At 41.8% G+C, this 17,908-nt stretch overlaps 1 protein-coding gene across 1 annotated transcript in view; it reads right to left on the bottom strand.

The window, feature by feature from the left end:
- The window catches only part of LOC119498040, a 35,525-nt gene extending 20,101 nt beyond the window's left edge, over positions 1–15,424 (bottom strand). The window contains exons 1-38 of the mRNA XM_037786505.1: positions 15,331–15,424; positions 15,080–15,130; positions 14,752–14,918; positions 14,593–14,663; positions 14,213–14,378; positions 13,909–14,046; positions 13,341–13,518; positions 13,111–13,253; positions 12,530–12,633; positions 11,650–11,815; positions 11,329–11,511; positions 11,071–11,223; positions 10,622–10,766; positions 9,124–9,282; positions 8,843–8,961; positions 8,542–8,754; positions 7,264–7,422; positions 6,967–7,151; positions 6,692–6,874; positions 5,813–5,904; positions 5,245–5,414; positions 4,973–5,126; positions 4,826–4,902; positions 4,569–4,749; positions 4,319–4,474; positions 4,051–4,184; positions 3,711–3,869; positions 3,383–3,566; positions 2,581–2,792; positions 2,239–2,427; positions 2,011–2,153; positions 1,722–1,881; positions 1,529–1,612; positions 1,262–1,399; positions 961–1,077; positions 792–884; positions 438–658; positions 112–305 (exon numbers count right to left, since the gene is read on the bottom strand). Coding sequence (XP_037642433.1) covers positions 112–305; positions 438–658; positions 792–884; positions 961–1,077; positions 1,262–1,399; positions 1,529–1,612; positions 1,722–1,881; positions 2,011–2,153; positions 2,239–2,427; positions 2,581–2,792; positions 3,383–3,566; positions 3,711–3,869; positions 4,051–4,184; positions 4,319–4,474; positions 4,569–4,749; positions 4,826–4,902; positions 4,973–5,126; positions 5,245–5,414; positions 5,813–5,904; positions 6,692–6,874; positions 6,967–7,151; positions 7,264–7,422; positions 8,542–8,754; positions 8,843–8,961; positions 9,124–9,282; positions 10,622–10,766; positions 11,071–11,223; positions 11,329–11,511; positions 11,650–11,815; positions 12,530–12,633; positions 13,111–13,253; positions 13,341–13,518; positions 13,909–14,046; positions 14,213–14,378; positions 14,593–14,663; positions 14,752–14,918; positions 15,080–15,130; positions 15,331–15,394 — 5,605 coding nt within the window. The 5' untranslated portion in view covers positions 15,395–15,424. The remainder of the gene's footprint in view (positions 1–111; positions 306–437; positions 659–791; positions 885–960; positions 1,078–1,261; positions 1,400–1,528; positions 1,613–1,721; positions 1,882–2,010; positions 2,154–2,238; positions 2,428–2,580; positions 2,793–3,382; positions 3,567–3,710; positions 3,870–4,050; positions 4,185–4,318; positions 4,475–4,568; positions 4,750–4,825; positions 4,903–4,972; positions 5,127–5,244; positions 5,415–5,812; positions 5,905–6,691; positions 6,875–6,966; positions 7,152–7,263; positions 7,423–8,541; positions 8,755–8,842; positions 8,962–9,123; positions 9,283–10,621; positions 10,767–11,070; positions 11,224–11,328; positions 11,512–11,649; positions 11,816–12,529; positions 12,634–13,110; positions 13,254–13,340; positions 13,519–13,908; positions 14,047–14,212; positions 14,379–14,592; positions 14,664–14,751; positions 14,919–15,079; positions 15,131–15,330) is intronic.
- Between the last annotated feature and the right edge of the window lie 2,484 nt (positions 15,425–17,908).

Here is a 17,908-nt window from a genome sequence, read left to right as displayed (position 1 = left end):
ACATAAAGCATGTAAACATGTTCGAGTAGAAACCCCAAATACAAACATGCACCTGAAAATGAGCATAATAGGTCTACTTTAAATTACTATAATAAGTATTTTCAAATGAACCTTCAGTGAGGGTGTCAGATCGTCCCAGAACGCCATCCAACCCCAGGACTGGAGGCAAATCAGCGAGGTTGGTCATGGAGTGCCTCAGGTCCCCGGACACAGTCAGCTGGAGACCCCGGGTGTGTTTCAGAGACCCTTTGACCTGAGCCAGCAGAGCCTCACGTCCATGTGTACAGGAGCCATGTAGAGACACGCTGGAGGGGACAGGGCACAGCAAGTTCAAAAGTCCATAAAGAGACATTCAACATTGTTTATTACATACATGATGGTCACTGTATAAAAGACAAAATTACATATTTAGACAGTGTGATAAAGGATGCACACACCTGTCTGAGGACATGTTGGCAGCCATGTTTACATGCAGGTCAGTGGCAGAAGGCAGGAGGCTCTGGGACACGTTCACCCTCAGTCCCACAGCTCTGTCTCCCCTCTGGAAGGAGTGGGACATCTTGGCGTCCAGCTTCACCCTGTCCTTCCCATCAGCCCTCACATGCACCAAGCTACTTCCTGCACCAGCCACTGCAAAAATGTCTGCAGCGGCCTTTACCTTAACATGACAAACAGCGAAATGAGAAGAAGGCAGAAAACTTTAATGTTTGTTTTTAAACTGAATTCATTGTATTTTTTTATTTTGCTATTTCGGGACCACTGAAATAATTTGACAAAACACAGAAGCTTACCTCTAAAGTTTTAGGAATCTTTGATTTGAAGGGATGGCTGAGAGAGGAGTAAAGGCCGACTCTTCCTGACGTCCCATTGAGCTGCACAGAAAGCTAAAAAGAAAAACAAATTCATCAGAAATGCTGCCGATTAAAGCAATAATTAAAATGCTGAGTTGGTTTTACTCACTTGGCACTCCTGTCGCTCTATTCTCAGTTTCCCTCTGGCCTGATAATCAAAGTCGCTGTTGTTTTTGGGGTTCCAGCAGACATTTCCCTCCACTATAGCGGAGGAGGGGAGCTGCAGCTGAAACAGTAATAACAGCGAACCGGTCACAAGTTTAGCTTTTCTACTGTAAACTATACTGTACGCTGTTGGAGGTGGACTTACATCACTTGTTACGCTGCTGACTGCAATCACCATACATCACACAAATCAGCACTTGGCAATTGTTTTATCAGCAAAATATTGAGTGGAGAGGCTGGTTTACCTGGAGCTGATGGGTGAAGTTGGCTCTAACTTTTATCGCTTGGTGACTTGAGTGCAAAGGGTTCAACTGAACTTGTCCGAAGAAAGCCAGCCTCTCCTTGCTACCGACCCGTAACCTCCCTTGTATGTCTTTCTGGGTCTGAAAAGGAGTCATTACATTAAAATCCAGACGTGTGGACTTGAGTCACATGATTTAGACTTGAGTCAGAATGGGCCAGAATTTAAGAGTTGAAAAAAGTGTTTGGAGTTTTGAAGGCTGGCGGTTTACCTGGTTGCTGGTTATCGTCACACAGACTTCTGAGTCTGATGGAATAGTGTCAGAGCTGAAAGGATGGACGAGTGCAGAACAAACCTAAATAAGGGAGAGAGCCACAAAAAAGTCAAAACCTCAGAATAAAGCAATTAAATACTGCCTCACTTTCTGTTCAGGTATCATACGTTGAGTCAATAAATCAACTTACAAAAGGGCTCGGTGGTTTGTAGCCAATGGTGAGGGTGTGGATGACCTCTCTGTTGCCATGGAAACCAGCTTTGGACTCCAGGATGTAGAGGCCTTTGAGGAGGTCGACGGTGAAAGTCTCCCGCAGGAGGAGAGTCTGAGGGAAGGTCTGGAAGGGCTGTCTGTGCGATACGGCGTCGCTGTTAAAGTCAGCAGTGTTCTCGCTGCCATCGTTTGTTTATTGTAATAAAATCACAACATCCCAAAATCAATATATCAACAGATTAATTCAATCAGATTGAGGCACAGACCTGAGCTGGAGCATTGCTATTTTCTGGTACATCTTCTTGTCCTTCCTCAGCTCCTCTACTACTCCCTCAAACTGCAGCTCCGTGGACGGACTCTTCGGCTTTGAGAAGGTCATCTTCAGTATCGCTTGCCTCTTTTTCAAATTCTTAAAGAAGTTTGTAGATATAGTCATTCTATAATGTGTCAAAAGCATTAACTTAATACACCCATTCAACTGTGTCGCCACCCACCTTATCCACAGTGTTCAGGGCAGCGTTGAGGGTGACGTTGTGCTTGCCGTAGGTGGAAGACATCTGCAGGGTGTGGCTGAATTTAGAGGTCTCCAGAGAGACGTCTCCTCTCAAGGGTGGAGTCCACAGCGAGCTCAATGAGCAGGAGGCCTTCACACTCCGTTTCCCCATCACGCCCCACCCTCCTGCCTGGGGAGGGATGGGTGGAAGGCAATGCACATGTAAAAGTTTTGTAGCACAATTTTCCTAGTTGATTCTAACAAATAAAATCCCCATCAATGAAAACAAAATAGAATTTCCTTGAGTCAAATATTTAGATGGAGCAGCCTCTCCTCTCCTTACTTGGATGTAGGTGGCAGCTGGTGTGTAGAGCTCCAGGCGGGCCTCCCTCTCTCGGCCCCTGTCCCTGTAGAAACCCTCCAGCATGAGGTTACGGATGGTCAGCCACTTGCTGGCTGTCAGCTCTGAGGTGAGCTGCAGCGTGTGGCGCTGCTGCTGGCTCAGTTTGTGGGCGGTGTAGATGTACAGCCACGGCGTGTCCATGTTAAATGTGCCTGGAAGATAGAAAGAGAGACATGATGCTGACCACTGATCACTGCCAGTATACACATAACTTAAAAACTTTAAAATTCAGACCACTTTGACCAAGTTTTCTTTTTTTTGTTCTTTTTCTTCTAGGATGGCCGATGTACTGATCATGTTTTGTTTTGTTTTATACTGTTTTCTTATTCTTCTCTCCCTCTTCTCTCATATTTGGCCCGTGGGGAAGTATGTTTTTATTCTTAAATGGAATAAGTGGAACTATTATGATGACAAAGACGATTATGGTGATACTCTATAGCCCCTCTTTCTAATACTGTCTCTCAATAATAATAATAATAATAATAATTTGACTGTTTGTTTGGCTGTTTCTCCGTGGTTTAATTTTTTTTTTATTTAACTTATATATTTTTTCTTCCTTTTATTTATTTATTTTTATTTATTTATTTATTTTTATTTTTATTTCCCCTATTATAACAATACAGGATTTTTGGATGTATGATTATGTTATGGCATGTTCTCTGGCTTATTATTCTCTATGTGTAAGTAAGCCAATAAAAGAAAAAACCTTAAAACTTCATATGATTAAATATGGCCATTTTACCTTCCCATTTCTTGTGCAGAGTGTCTTTGGGAGGGCTTTTCCAGTGTAATCCAGCCACCAGCGGCATCAGGTTGTTGTAGTTGACCTTGAGGTGCGTGCTGCTCTCAGACCCGAGCTGTCTCAGGTGAGAGTGCAGGAGCTGAGTCCTGTAGTTCAAATTCTTCTCTGGCACCTGGAGGCTGAACTGGAGTACATGAGAGGGAATATTTTACTGTATTTTTGGACAAAGAAAAGATGCATTTAATGCTTAGAAACTGTAAATACAAGGATTATCGCACAGTAGGCAATGCATTTATGAATGTATATGTGTGTTGGTAGCTCTGTTTACCTCCAGTGTGTAGCTGGTGTGACTGTGTGTGGACTGGTTTTTGAAGGACTGGCTCAGTAGAAGTGTGCGTTTGTTGTTGATCTCATCCCAGTGTTTGCCGTAGCTCATGTCCAGGGATGACTTAATGTGGACGGGGCTTTCCTCGTGCCTGAGGTGGATCTGCGGACGCACAGACAAGAGAAACCACAGAGCTCCTACTGCTCAGTTACCTGTTTCACCCAACTAGGAATGAATCAGTCTCAGAAGCTGGAAATCAGCAGCATAAGCATGTATGGAAGAAACAAATAACTGGATTTAGTAAGTATTACATTAAGATTCCTATTAACGTGTCTTGAGGTACCTTGTGGTTGATAGGAGCCGTGTTGGAGCAGTGGAATTCATGATCTGCTCTCATGATGTACGTGAGGTTTGAGTCCCTCTCACTCCTCAGTCTCTGAGACGTGTAGCACTCCTGACGCAGGTGCCGGGCATCACCTGTACAGGGGTCAAAGGTCAGGACAAACTGATGTTGGTGAAATATTTGACAACTTCTCCATTTCTTTAAATGTGACTTCAGTAAACTTCCGTGTGGCGTTAAAACTTTACTTTGGCGTTTTTCAGTAACTCACCTCCCACACCATATTTGAGCCTGAACGCGGAGCTCCACAGTGAGCCCTTCTGCTCCATCAGTCCCAGCATCCTGGTGCCGACCACACCGGGTAACAGGAGCTCCGTCTCCACGGAGTACCGCCTGCTGCCGCCATCCCGCCTGCGCTCCAGCGCCACTGATGATGAATACAGCAAAATTACGTAAATGTTGAATATAAAACTAGCATTTTTAGATAATAATAAATGTGTATTATTTGGTCGGTTGGATACCTGACAGTGATGCAGTTTCTCTGAACACGTTCTTCACAGTGGCAGAGAAGCGGGTCTTCCTGCCCAGCCCACGAGTAACATTAGCAGAGAGGATCATGGGATGTCCATTAGCGGCCATTTTGGCTTCGAGGTGATAGCGCGTCCTCTGCTCTGACAGCAGCGTCTGAGTGTCGACCAGACCCTAAAGAAGATGATACAAATAATTAACATCCTTTATGACGCTGAAAAATGATGTTACAGGAAATCTCAATACGTACCATGATATAATAAATAACACCATCAATCAGCAGCTCCAGCTTTCCTGACTTTATGTTCTTCTCTTGTTCAAGTTGCCCTGAGAAAACAACACATTATCAGCATTAAACCAGGACAGGGTTTTGTTATGGTGTTCGTCTGTAACCGACCTTGTAGGAGGATGGTTTTCAGAGGATGGGTGATCCTCAGCAGCAGCCTGTGAGGGTTGAAGGTCAGATCCAGAGACATGTCCCTGGGGATGGAGGACTGAGGCGTGGCCAGGAGGAGGTGGATGGAGGCCTCTCTGGGGAGCCAGGTGCCTCTCTGAAACACAAGTTGGGACACTGTGAGACTACATAAAGACATCTCACACAGGGAAATACAAAGAGAGAATCATCTCAAAGATGAAAATCATCGGTAGATTTTCATATTTCCTTTGCACCTGAGGGAGCAGTGAGTAGGCCGCCTCCAGCAGGTAGTAGTGGAGGCCTCTGTCCAGCTTCAGCAGCCTGAGGGAGAGGTGGACAGGTCCTGGAGCAGGAAGGGAAACACCTGTGGCAGGTGATGGGTAGGAGGCATTGGAGCACAGCTGCCAGCCAACCATCTTGGACCCTACGAGGAAGCAAATAGACATCCAACTATTATCATATGACCATCACAGGACGTCAGCCAATCAATCAAACAATTACAGCTGACTTTCACTGTTTGAGATGAATGTTTTGATGCATCATTACGTGATATTATGCCAGATCAGAGAATAAAACTGAATAAAATTGATCTGGCCTCCTGCTCATTGACCAGGACTCCCTGGCAGAAGAGATATTGTATCTCAATGGGACTTTTCTGGTTAAATAAAATATATAATATTATAATTAAATAATCATAAAGCAATAAAAAGGCAATGTGCTGTGGTATTTTTAAAAGTTCTATAGTCAGATCTCAATCTGCTACCAACTGTCCAACAACGTCTGTGTGTCATGTATGATGCCATACAGTGTTTGAGGACTTACATGTCTTTGGTGTGCAGGTGGTCCTCTGGACTCGACTCTTTGGCCCCTTTATCTCCTCTCTGTGGTCTCCACTGAGCTGAAACACTCTGGAGCTGGTGAACATCAAAATAATACACACTTTTTAGGAAACTATTGTTCAAAACACCTCTGCAATATCATAAACATTAACTAACAGACATTATGTTTGCAGCTTAACATAAAATTCTGCAAAATAATTCAAGTACTGTACATGATAATAAGCACTGTATATACTGTGTTCATATGTACATAATTTGGTTCGATAATGCAGTTGATAAGCCTAAATGATCTGTATTAAAGATTCTAAAACATGCACCTCTGTTTTTGCCCAGATTATATACATAAACTCTCTCTAGTGTAGGCTTTGGCAGCATCTAGTGGTTATGTTGCAGACTGCAACCAACTGAGTACCCCTCCGCTCACTCCTCCCTTTCCAAGACTGCGGTAACGCCGTTCGCCTCGCTCAGAGGCCATCCTTACCATAATAGCACTACTTTAGGAGCATCGGAAGTCAAATGACGGCTGGCGGTACCACAGTTTTGCACTCTGCAGCTCACGTTACCGCAGTTTCACAAGCTGTGTTGGAGAACTACGGTGGCCTTCAGGTAACGTAAAAACAAGGAGCTAGTGTTTGGTTTGTCTGTTCTGGGCTACTGTAGATACATGGAGGAGCAACATGGCGGACTCAATGAAGAGGACCTGCTCCCTATGTAGATATGAAGGGCTCATACTGAAAACACAATTCTTAGTTGCAGGTGATTTTACACATAGTTATGAATATTATATTCCATTTCTGCGAATAGATCCCCCAAAATGTTACATGCTGGACCTTTAATGCTTGTAATAAATGCCCACTCTTACCTGAGAGAGACGATGTCCATGAGGTCCTCCGGTGTGTTCAGTGAGACCCTGACATCCCGCCCCTCCTGCAGCTGAACGCTGCCGTCCAGACTGGTGGAGCTCCTCAGCTCAGAGACCCAGTCCACTGCAGCCTGACCCAGAGCACCGTCGACCCCCATCCTGGCAGACAGCCCCACGTAGGCACTGAGGATAAAGACAGCAGTTACACTCTACTGAGTTTGAAACCAAAGGTCAGAGTTGCAGCCCCCTGTTAACTTCTGGTAATCTGGAAGTACTTGGGTTTGATGTGCCCAGTCAGGGAGAAGTGAGAAGTATCCCTGTAGTTGACGTTGCCCTTCAGACGCAGCGACAGCAGGGAGGTCATGTTGATGCTCAGTTTGACGGGAAGACCAGACAGAGACGGTAAAACAAGCTCGTCTGTCATCAGCACGGCCCTGTGGTTCAGCTGAACCTCGTGACCCTGGAGGACAAAGATTGAGAGAGAAAACAGCAGTCTGCGTGTGAAAATGAGAAGACGGTAAACAGACGGAGAAGAGACAAGCGACTGTGAGGACAATCTACCTCCAGTATACCTTGAGCAGTTTGACAGCCAGGCCGGCCACGCTCAGCGACAGCTGGTCAATTTGACTGTAGAGATCTTCACATGTGAACACGCTGAGCTCGTTGCCAAACACCTTCACACCGACCCAACACCTGGGCCTGTTCTCCTCTGTTCTCCTCCTCCCAAACAACTGGAAAAAGACATAAAAGATTATTAATGAAATTACCTTCTCTCAATGCAAAATTTTCCATAAACAGACATCTTAAATGACCCTACATTGTAAACCCTTCCTTTGCTATTGCTATTTTCCCATATGGATCGTTAACGGTTTATTTATATACATGTTTCTGAGTAATTAGTGTTATTTGGTACATGTAAATGTGCTGAGGCATTCATCATTATTGGACAGCCTCTGAAATAAATTACTACCTTTAGGTGTCAAACAATCCAAAATGCCTTACTTATGATCCTCTTATATTATCCTTATCTGTCTTTTGAAAGTATAAAGCTCCAGCTATATCTTTTTAGCAAATCATACTATAAGTTCTCCCATATTAACCCATACAGAGTATTTCTATGGTATTAAAAGTGTAAATAATAAAACAATGTTTTTATTCCTCTCTAAAAATGTAATATTATTAAATAAAAAATCTTCCTTTTGTTGTATATCTTTTGTTTTATCTTCACAATTGTTTTTCTTGTTATTTATTTCAGATCACTCTCTTTACTCTTTCCTGCTTAAAATGGTGGTTATCAAGGTTAAAGCCAAAACGATAATTCAATTAATCAATTAGTTGATCGTCAGAGAATTAATCGAGAAATATTTTGCTGATTGATTAACCGTTTAAGTAATTTTTCAAGCAAAAATGCCAAACATTTGATGATTCTGGCTTCCTGAATGTGAGAATTTGTCATCTGTCATCTTTCAGTACTTGTAAACTGAATATCTTTGGGTTTGGGGCTGTTGGTCAGGCAAAAAAAGGCCATTTGAAGACATCAGTTTGGGCTCTTTCTGACCTTTTATGAATAAATTAATCGATTAGTCGAGAAAATTAATCAATAATGAAAATATTTGTTGGTTGCAGCCCTAATCTAGGTATTTACTCTAACTATATCAGTATTTTACAAACGCACTGTCAAGATAACAGTATTGACCAAAAGTCTAAAATCATAAATGCAGTGTTAATGGCTGCTAATCCGCCTGTTGTACAACAGTACTGGTGTTAGTATCCCACGTGACCAAGCTGCCATATTAAACCTGCTGCCCTAACTAGAGATGACTGTCTTACAACAGTCCCAGTGACCTCACCATGGCCCTGGCCTGGCTCAGATAACTGTTGGTGCCAGATAAACACGTTTCTTTCTCTGTTCTGTGGTCTTCATCTGTTCTTCTTCTTGTCCTCCTCGCCTCTTTGGACTGCGACCTTCCACTCTGAGTCGCAGACTCTCCGTCGGAGTCGTGGGTCTGGTGACCGAAAATGTTCTTCAGAAGTGGCTCAACATTTTCGACGTGAAGGTCCACCTTAGTTGGGAAACAAAATGCACGCGTTCCACATCATTTTGTAAGACTCAAATATACTTTTTAGAAATCAAATGGATACCAAACTCACTTCCAGAAGGTTGTGGGCTCTGCCATGAAAATACAGTGTCAGGTTAGCAGTGGCAGATCTTGGTAGAAACGATTTGGGAGAGAAAACCAAAGATGTTTCCATATTTGTCATTCCCATGCCTGAAACAAACAAAGAAGATGCACTGCACCTTTAAATGCATCATATCCTTCAATCCATATATTTACAAATGATAATGTTAGTTTTTGCAATCATGGGAAGTTCAGACATTAATCCTGATTGCTATTTTGCTTAATCTGAAGCTGAAGTGAAGCCGTCGTTACCTGATGAAAGAGTGTAGTCTGAATAGGAGGAGTATTTCAAGAACTCAGCTTCAAAGTCTCTGCTGATGATGTCGTCAGGCAGTGACTCAATCAGGGCCTGCTTCATGGGGTCCTCACTCCTCAGGACGTTAGTCAGGTGACTCCACACATATGAGCCCACTAGAGAAGCAGAAGAGAAAAGGCGTTTCAGCTTGTTAACAACGAATGCGTTTGGGTCCATTCTTGGGTCACTGAATGGACTCCTGCGGTTTGTGAGGACCTATATTCTTATTTTCAGGTGCATACTTGTATTTTGGGTTTCTACTAGAACATGTTTACATACTTGAACGTTCAAAAAACGCTTTATTTTTGTCATACCGGCTGTACTTCTTTTTACGCTCTGAAACGCTCTGTTTGAGCTCCTCAAATGTGTTACTTGGTGACATCACCATGTTACAGAAGAAAAGGCGGGACTTCAAGCAAGGAGTATCAGGCAGTTCAGGAGCAGTGTTACTGTGGGGGAGAGTAACACCCTTTGGTGTGGACTTTGGGTTTTGTAACTTTGCAGACCTTTTACATACACAAAAAAATGATATAACACACTAAAGAAGAGGGATAAAGCACAAAAGCATAATAGGTCCTCTTTAACGCACTGTTCATTATTACAAATCAATCTTTATGAAAGCCATACTGAAAATGAACGAGAATCCTATCATATCCATTTTTTTCAAGTATTTTTATTAGGGCTGTCAATCAATTAAACTATTTAATCGCGATTAATCGCATGATTGTCCATAGTTAATCGCAATAAATCGCAAATTAATCACACATTTTTATCTGTTCAAAATGTACCTTAAAGAGAGATTTGTCAAGTATTTAATACTCTTATCAACATGGGATTGGGCAAATATGCTGCTTTATGCAAATGTATGTATATATTTATTATTGGAAATCAATTAACAACACAAAACAATGACAAATATTGTCCAGAAACCCTCACAGGAACTGCATTTAGCAAAAGAAATATGCTCAAATCATAACATGGCAAACTGCAGCCCAACAGGCAACAATAGCTGTCAGTGTGTCAGTGTGCTGACTTGACTATGACTTGCCCCAAAACTGCATGTGATTATCATAAAGTGGGCATGTCTGTAAAGGGGAGACTCGTGGGTACCCATAGAACCCATTTTCATTCACATATCTTGGGGTCAAAGGTTTTGATTTTGGAGCATTATTTAACTTCCTTCGCAACAAGCTAGTATGACATGGTTGGTCCCAACGGGTTCCTCATGTAGCCAATTTTAAGTCTTGTGGTACGACACCACTACTCAGAGATAAAGAAAATACACGTAAAAGTGGCTGCTATAAAGAAAGTTTCACATGATTGACAATGAAAGCAGAGATATGATCATGAGCAGCAGAGGACTTAATTCATCAATAATGTCAATAGCTAATCATTTTCACTGGGAGAAGCTGCTATGAGCATCCCTTCTACAAACCACAGAGGTTTAAATCAGACCTTGGCTGGAGGTCTCGTCCCTCAGCGTCGCCTTTACCACTTCAAACACGTCCTGATCGGGGCAACGCATGAGCTGCTGGTATGCAGCGATTCTGACCTCGGGATCCTCCTGGGAAGAGCGGTACAGCTGCAACAGCATGGATCTCTAAAGGAAGGAAACTGCTGTCAGTCACTGATGCTAGACTGTCGATCACCTCTTCACCTCCACCTCAACTCATCATGAATCAATTAGGAAGGTAGCTTCTGTGATATAAAGACTTATCATATTTACATTTCAGTGACTAAACCTCTTAAAAGTGAACATTGGCTTATAATCAATTAATACGTTTTGTTTACCCATAAATTCAACAGAAAAATACATGAAAGAATGTGTGAAAGAAATGTCATGATGCCGTTTTTGCAAATGAGCATTTCACTTTTACACCATATTAGTTTCTGAATCAACTCACATCAGCTGAGCAGGGAAACCGTCTGAAGGCCTGGATGGCTGCAAGTTTCAGCTCCATTGCAGTTGAATGGCCGAGCATGAAGCACTTTAGCAGAGGAATGAAGGTTGGAGCAGACAGACCGGTGTTTCCCACTGATTTCAGCGCATAAAAAAGCTGTCCGGGTGACAAAATATATGCATATTATTAGTCATTGTTTATGTAAAATTGTGTTCAGTGTCTGTACATGATGTGAAGTGCACCTACTGTGTCTGAAAGCACCTTCATTCGAGCGGGTTGTTCTCCGTCGCAGCCCTCCATCAGGGTTTCCTCAAGCGTCTGTATGAAGGTCTGTACCTGAGGGAGTTCACTACAGGCGGCTTGAGACCTTTGGCACAGTTGATAGACCAGAGATGATCCAGCTAACAGCGCCTTGGACCGCACCTCTGGGACCTCCAGTAAGGCCTAACACAGACAGCAGAGATACAGTATGCACTGAGCCTCTACAGGCCTTAATGTTTCTGTCACAAAAGCTATAAGAAAGGATGACTCGTATGGATGGATGCAGAAGCCGAATGCAGAATGTCACATAGAGGTTCCTACATTGATGGAGTCGATGATCTGTGGCGATGGATGAGGGATGAGGGCTATTGTGGTGAGAAAAGCGTGAGCCTGCTCCTCCTCCAGCTCTTTGTTCCTCATTAGGTCGGTCAGTAGCACGATGCAGCTTTCAGATCCACAGGCTGGTAATGCATCCAACAAAGGCTGCCTGTCCAAACAGTTAAAGAGGACCTGTTATGCTCATTTTCAGGTTCATATTTGTATTTTGAGTTTCTACTAGAACATGTTCATATGTTTTTTTATCCTGGCTGTGCTGCAGCACCTCTTTTCAACCTCTGTCTGAAACGCTGTGTTTGTTCCAGTCTTTAAGCTGGGCCAACTAACTGCTAGCTGTTGCTTCATATTCAGCATACAGACATAAGAGTGGTTATTAATCTTCTCAAAATGTTGTGCTTTTTCATTAATGCTGCCTCCATCTCATTTATTGGTGCCAGTGAGTCATGCAACGAACAAAGAATGCAAAACGTGAGGGTTTGCCACACCTAACTGAAAGGAGGCCATTATGTTATCAGTTACACCTGTTTGACAAGTCAAAATGCCCTTAATGATAAAGGTGTATTTGCTATATTCTGCCATGGACGATATACTACGGACTAAGGAGTCATCTGTGTCTCAGAGTAGTTTCTTGGCTACTGTCCCACACAGACTGTCCTTTGTTTCCTTGTTGACTTGGCCAAAGGCTACGTATTTTATAATCATAACCCATAAACAGGAGTCCTTTCAGCTATAATCCAATTAACTGGTAGCACAAGATATTCTATCAATTATAACGAGAGTGGGAAAACTTCATGTGGAGACATTGGTGAAGACCTGAAGGACTAGACAGAGCTACTCCATTATAAAACACTGAGGAAATACTGACCAGTCATTGCGGCACTTGAAAGACGCTTCTTGCCAAAGTGTCTCGAGTTGAGAGAGAGTCAGATCTCTGAGCTGGAAAGCCAGTTGAAGGAACTCTTGTGATACCTATAGGAGCCAATCCAAACACATATATGGACGTTATAGACATAAAACAAATTAAATTTACTTTCCTGCTCAACCACAACCAATCACCTCTTGCAGAACTGTGTGTTTCCTCCCATCAATCACCCGATCTATTCCCCACACAGTAATTATATCACAGTCAGTTTCTGGGTCTGACGGTTTCGTTTAAACACATCCCATGTAAACAGCCTATGATGAAGGTTGCCAGGTTAGGTTTGACTGGCCTCCTGTGTCTGGGACACATTTAATGATACACAGCAAAGCCTCAAGGGAAGTCAAGCCGCGAATACAAACACAAACAAGCCAACAGTGGTCTGGCAGGTTACGAGCTACTTAAAAGTGATTCATATTCATTTGATGAAAAGGGCTGCACCACCTAAAGTGTAAGGGAGGTAAACTGAACTGTGTTCCTCACAGATAAATACAGTTAAACGCTGACTGGAATCTGTTGAGTCCTACCAGTTGTGGGTCTGCAGTGAGGCTACACAACATCCTGACAGTTTGACTGGCTTGCTGAGGTGTCGACGCTCTGGATTTTCCCGGCCTTGCAGTGCCCTCGTCTTCAAACTGCAGGTCGGTTAGCACGCCAGGACGTAAGGAATCTGCGTGTGCATTGAGGGGAAACAGGCGTCAGTGTCCACGTATGTAAAACAATACAGTTGCTATAAGGTGTTAGAGTTACTCCTCACCTGCTCCTGGAGGAGTCCCCGTCTGGGCTCTGAGCAGGAGCAGCGTGGACACCGTTTGGGTCTTTACCAGCCCTGCAGTCCCGGACCAGGTTGCCATAGAAACGACTTCAGTGCAGTTGACCTCTTCCATCACTGTGGATCCACGCCTCTGAACACAGTGCAGCTCTGACTGCACTGACTAGCAAAAAAATAACATCATAAAACAAACCTCATCATAAAAGCATGAATCCAATGCAACCGTTGAACCAAATTGCTGATTTAATATTGATGAGTCGGCTAAAAAAAGAACATCCTCTTATTCAGTGGTGCATAAAAATGATGAGCAGCATCATTGCACACTTTCAACTTCCACTTTTTCTTGCACTCAGATACCAGAGAGTACATAACGTATTTAAGCGTATAATAAACTGAGTTTAATAATATTGGATTCTACATAACCACCATGTTAACTTCCCCCAAGCTGTTAAAACCCTGGAAATTCCCAGAAAAAACACCTAAATTTAGAGAAAAAGTACATGGCCTGAGCGTCCACAGTGGTTTAAGAAAGAAAGAAGAGAGGTAAACTCACTGTATCTTCAGTCAAAGATACTGAATGGGGCCAGAAGTTTGCCAGCCTGGACTGCTGGCACTGTTTTATATCCCTGCTCTTCAGCAGTACAGGTCCTCTCCTCTCATACCTGCTGGAGCACGTCCCGTACACATCAGTCTAAGAAAGAGGCGTTAAAGAAAAGTCAGATAATCACCATGTGAATGCACTGTATTATGGCAAGATGTTAATAATAGTTATTGTTTGTAGCAAGCGGTATTAGTCAGACTAGAAGAAATAGTTGTTTTATTTTGAAATCTCCATAAAGACTCTCATTAACCCTCACCTCCTTTTCTACTTCCTGTTTGGAGGCCATGCGGGAGGTCTGGAGCATGCTCAGTAGAGCCCGTTTAATGTTGAGGGCCCACACCTGCTCCCCCTCCTGGAGACAGAGGGCCGTGACCTTTCCCCCCTGGAGGGAGAACTTGAGGCGCGTTCTCTCCAGCGACTCCCTGGGAAACAAAAACACCAGATGAGCCCCCCGAGACCCGAGAACACGGACAAGTGGAGCATCTGAGTATCACATTCATAAGAAAAACAGTCTTAGCATTCCAATAATGATCTTGACTTAAGCTTTGAATGCATCAGATGGAGAAAAGAGAGAAGCACATGCATGTATATTTTATAAAAAACACATCAAATTGTATGAAATCTGCAGATTATTACCTCAAGCTCTTTAAACGCTGCACAGAGTGTTCCTTCTGAGGGGAAAGCCGCTTTATCTGTGGATTCCTAATCTGTTGGACAAGCATGTGCATAAATTATTGACTTTTTGCAGTACTTTAGTTATTTATTTTTTTCACAAACACTTTTATTATAGCTGACCTGCATCATTAGGTGACACTTGGAAACCACGTCGATATCGACCACACAGTCCAAAGCCAGTCCATTCCTGCCAGCATTGGAGCCATGAAGGGTCGTGGTAATTATCGTGCTATACCTGTAAGTATACCTCACCCCTCTCTGATAGGACAAGTCAGGGGTGGGAAACCCTACAGACATGAAATAATAATCATAGAAAAGAAGTGTGTCATTAAGGTTAATCTTGTAGTACAAATAATTTCATGTCTTGAATGGAAAAAAATGTCATTATTTAAGTAATTGTCACTGAGCATGCATCATATTCGATATAAACAACAAACTGGATTCTCACCAGCACAACTTGAATCACAGAGATTTGGTTCCGCCTGAAAGCAATCACCTACTGCATAGAAAATCAGGTCACAAAATCGCAGACAAAATGACAAAAAAAGAGCAACTTTTCTCAAAGAAAGTCTGCCAAACCTCTAGGAACACTCAAATGTCATGCCATCAAGACTCTTAGTTAACTCTGCTTTCAATGGAAAATGAAATGGTACACCAAGAATGAATATAAAGCACACAGCAAAAGCCATAAAAACTCACCATGTAGCAGGAGAAAAATGAGTGTAACATGCAGACAATTGAGAAGCAACAAGAACATAGCCATAGCAACCCTATAAGTCACTGCAGGTCCTGGCTGCCTCCAACCCTCCACATGTAAGCGAGATGAAAACCAAGCACTGTTCACAGCCACTGAAAGACCACGCTTGTATGTGGGCTTCCACAGTGACCCATGGTGCTCACAGCGACCAATCAGGAAATACCTTCCAAGCTGGAGCTACAAACACTCACTGAGCCAATCACCTCACACAGAACCGGGCCTCACAAAAAAAATTAGGTTTTCTTATTCCCCCCATTAACTTAGACAGATAGCCTATAAGACATGAGCCACATATGGAGGGGAAACTTATGTTTATTGCAGTAAAGTTAAGCATAATATCCAATTAATATTGTCACATAGTATCATATGCATATAGCTCTATGCACATAATCTCTCTGCGAATATATATATATATATATACATATATATATATATATATATAACTCTAATTGTATATATCATTCATTGTTTATAATACTCTGATACATTTTTTTTATACAATATCTCATTAGTATGTAACTTTAAACTCTTATTCATCAGAATATAACACACTTAACTACAATCTGTTTATATGCCTATGTACATACACCCATATACAGTATCCTCATTTGTATATCTTAATCAGCACTTTACAGTTTGAACTCTGGTTAGATGCAAAACTACATTTCGTTGTACTTGTACTGTGTGCAATGACAATAAAGTTGAATCTAATCTAATCTGAGTGCATAGTTATTATCTGCAGGGATAGCCTAGGACAAAATAACAGGAACACCTTATATAGTACAACAGCACTGCAAAACAAAACCTGCTATAATATTACTAACGTGCTTTTGCTATTGTACATCTTCATCTTCCATACTGTATAATGACTATACTGTATAATGACTGTGCAATATCATTATCATTATTACTACTCAGGTGTAATTCATACTGTGCAATATTTTCAGGTGGAATTTCATTTCATTTTCACTGTGCAATATCATTTTCCACTTGTACAATTTTGTTAATAGTCTGTTTATTGTCAATACTGTATATACTGTTCCTGTTTTTATACTTCCTTCTAGTTAAATGGTTCATATTTTGTTTAGCTCTTTTTTTACTGAGTTAGCTGTTGCATCTTGGTTTTTGCACTATCCCCTTTGCTGCTGTACACTGCAAACAAATAAAGGATTATCTTATCTTATCTTAACAATAATATGGATTTGCTTGGAGATTATTTGAGCATATATCAGCCTTCACATATACTGTCAATATGACCATAATCAATAACCACACAACCTGTGAGGACTCTAATCTATTAAAAGCTGGTTCATAAAATTTCTCTGAAGACAAACAACTACAGTTGAGAGGCTTAAGAGAAGGGAGACATGTAGTGTTTGTGTCTTATGGGTAAAAAACTGTTGAAAAAGTCGAGTTTTGGGGGCTATGATGGCTACACTGTTAAGAATTTCCTAGTGAAATATCAGTAAAGAACTGATGGCAGCAGGGTTGCCTTTATGTTACTGTAAAATTAACATTATTATACTGTCGCTGAAATCTACAGCTTTGTACTGTTAATGAAAAATACAGTTTGAACTTTTTTTTATTAATTTCACAGTATTTTACAGTTAATCTACTGTTTAAAGATACATTATATAGCTGTTTTTCACCTTTCTTTTACATTATCTTACTGATTTGTTTTAATGCACTATTTAGGTTGTATTTTTTACAACATTATTTTTTGCCGGGATGAATAGACTTAGCAGGTTACAGACATAGGAATAGTCACACTAAATACAATTAAAGACATACACACATTAAAGGCTATAATAGACTTGTTGACACTTTTCCCAAAATGTCTGTCTATAGCTGGCTACAAGCACAGAATGCAAACCATAACAACATATGAGTGAAGAACAGCTAATTCACTGATTTTACAATCATGTACAATGTGCAAGCCTCACATGTGCAGATCAGGTCCCAGAATTAAAAAAATACTGCATGAAACTGTTACTGATGATACTTTAGACAGTTGATCAGCAGTAAAGTGATGTTTTTTAAGAATGCATGCAGTTAAAAAACGGCCTATGAGCGTAATTTAACAGGTTTTCTTTTGTATCAACAGTAAAGCACTGTTTTTTAGCAGTAACAGGTTAATACTGTTGAAATCCTGCTGTAAATTAACAGCAATTGTTTACAGTGTATTTTCATGTAACTATATTTGCCAGAAGTATGAAATAAAAAAAAGTCCTGCACCATTCAGCCACGTTTTTCAGCCTCTACTGAAACTAAATTACCCATCAGATCACGCCTCCCATTCCCATCTCCTTCCCCCATCATTACCCAAGCTGCCTGCCACCTACTTTCCACGATGCAGCCGTCCACGCCCGATCTGCGACGTCAGTCACTGCGTGCTGCTGGTTGACGCTGCGTTCAAAAACAACCAAAAAAATTGTATGCAAGAGTTTCCTCTGAAAAATACCGTTAACCTGCTTTCACCCCAACTTTTAAGTCACGAAATAAAAGTAGTAGTATTGTATT

This window comes from Sebastes umbrosus, chromosome 12, assembly GCF_015220745.1.
Source record: "Sebastes umbrosus isolate fSebUmb1 chromosome 12, fSebUmb1.pri, whole genome shotgun sequence".
NCBI lineage: Eukaryota > Metazoa > Chordata > Actinopteri > Perciformes > Sebastidae > Sebastes > Sebastes umbrosus.
This window is presented reverse-complemented; position numbering and strand designations above follow the sequence as displayed.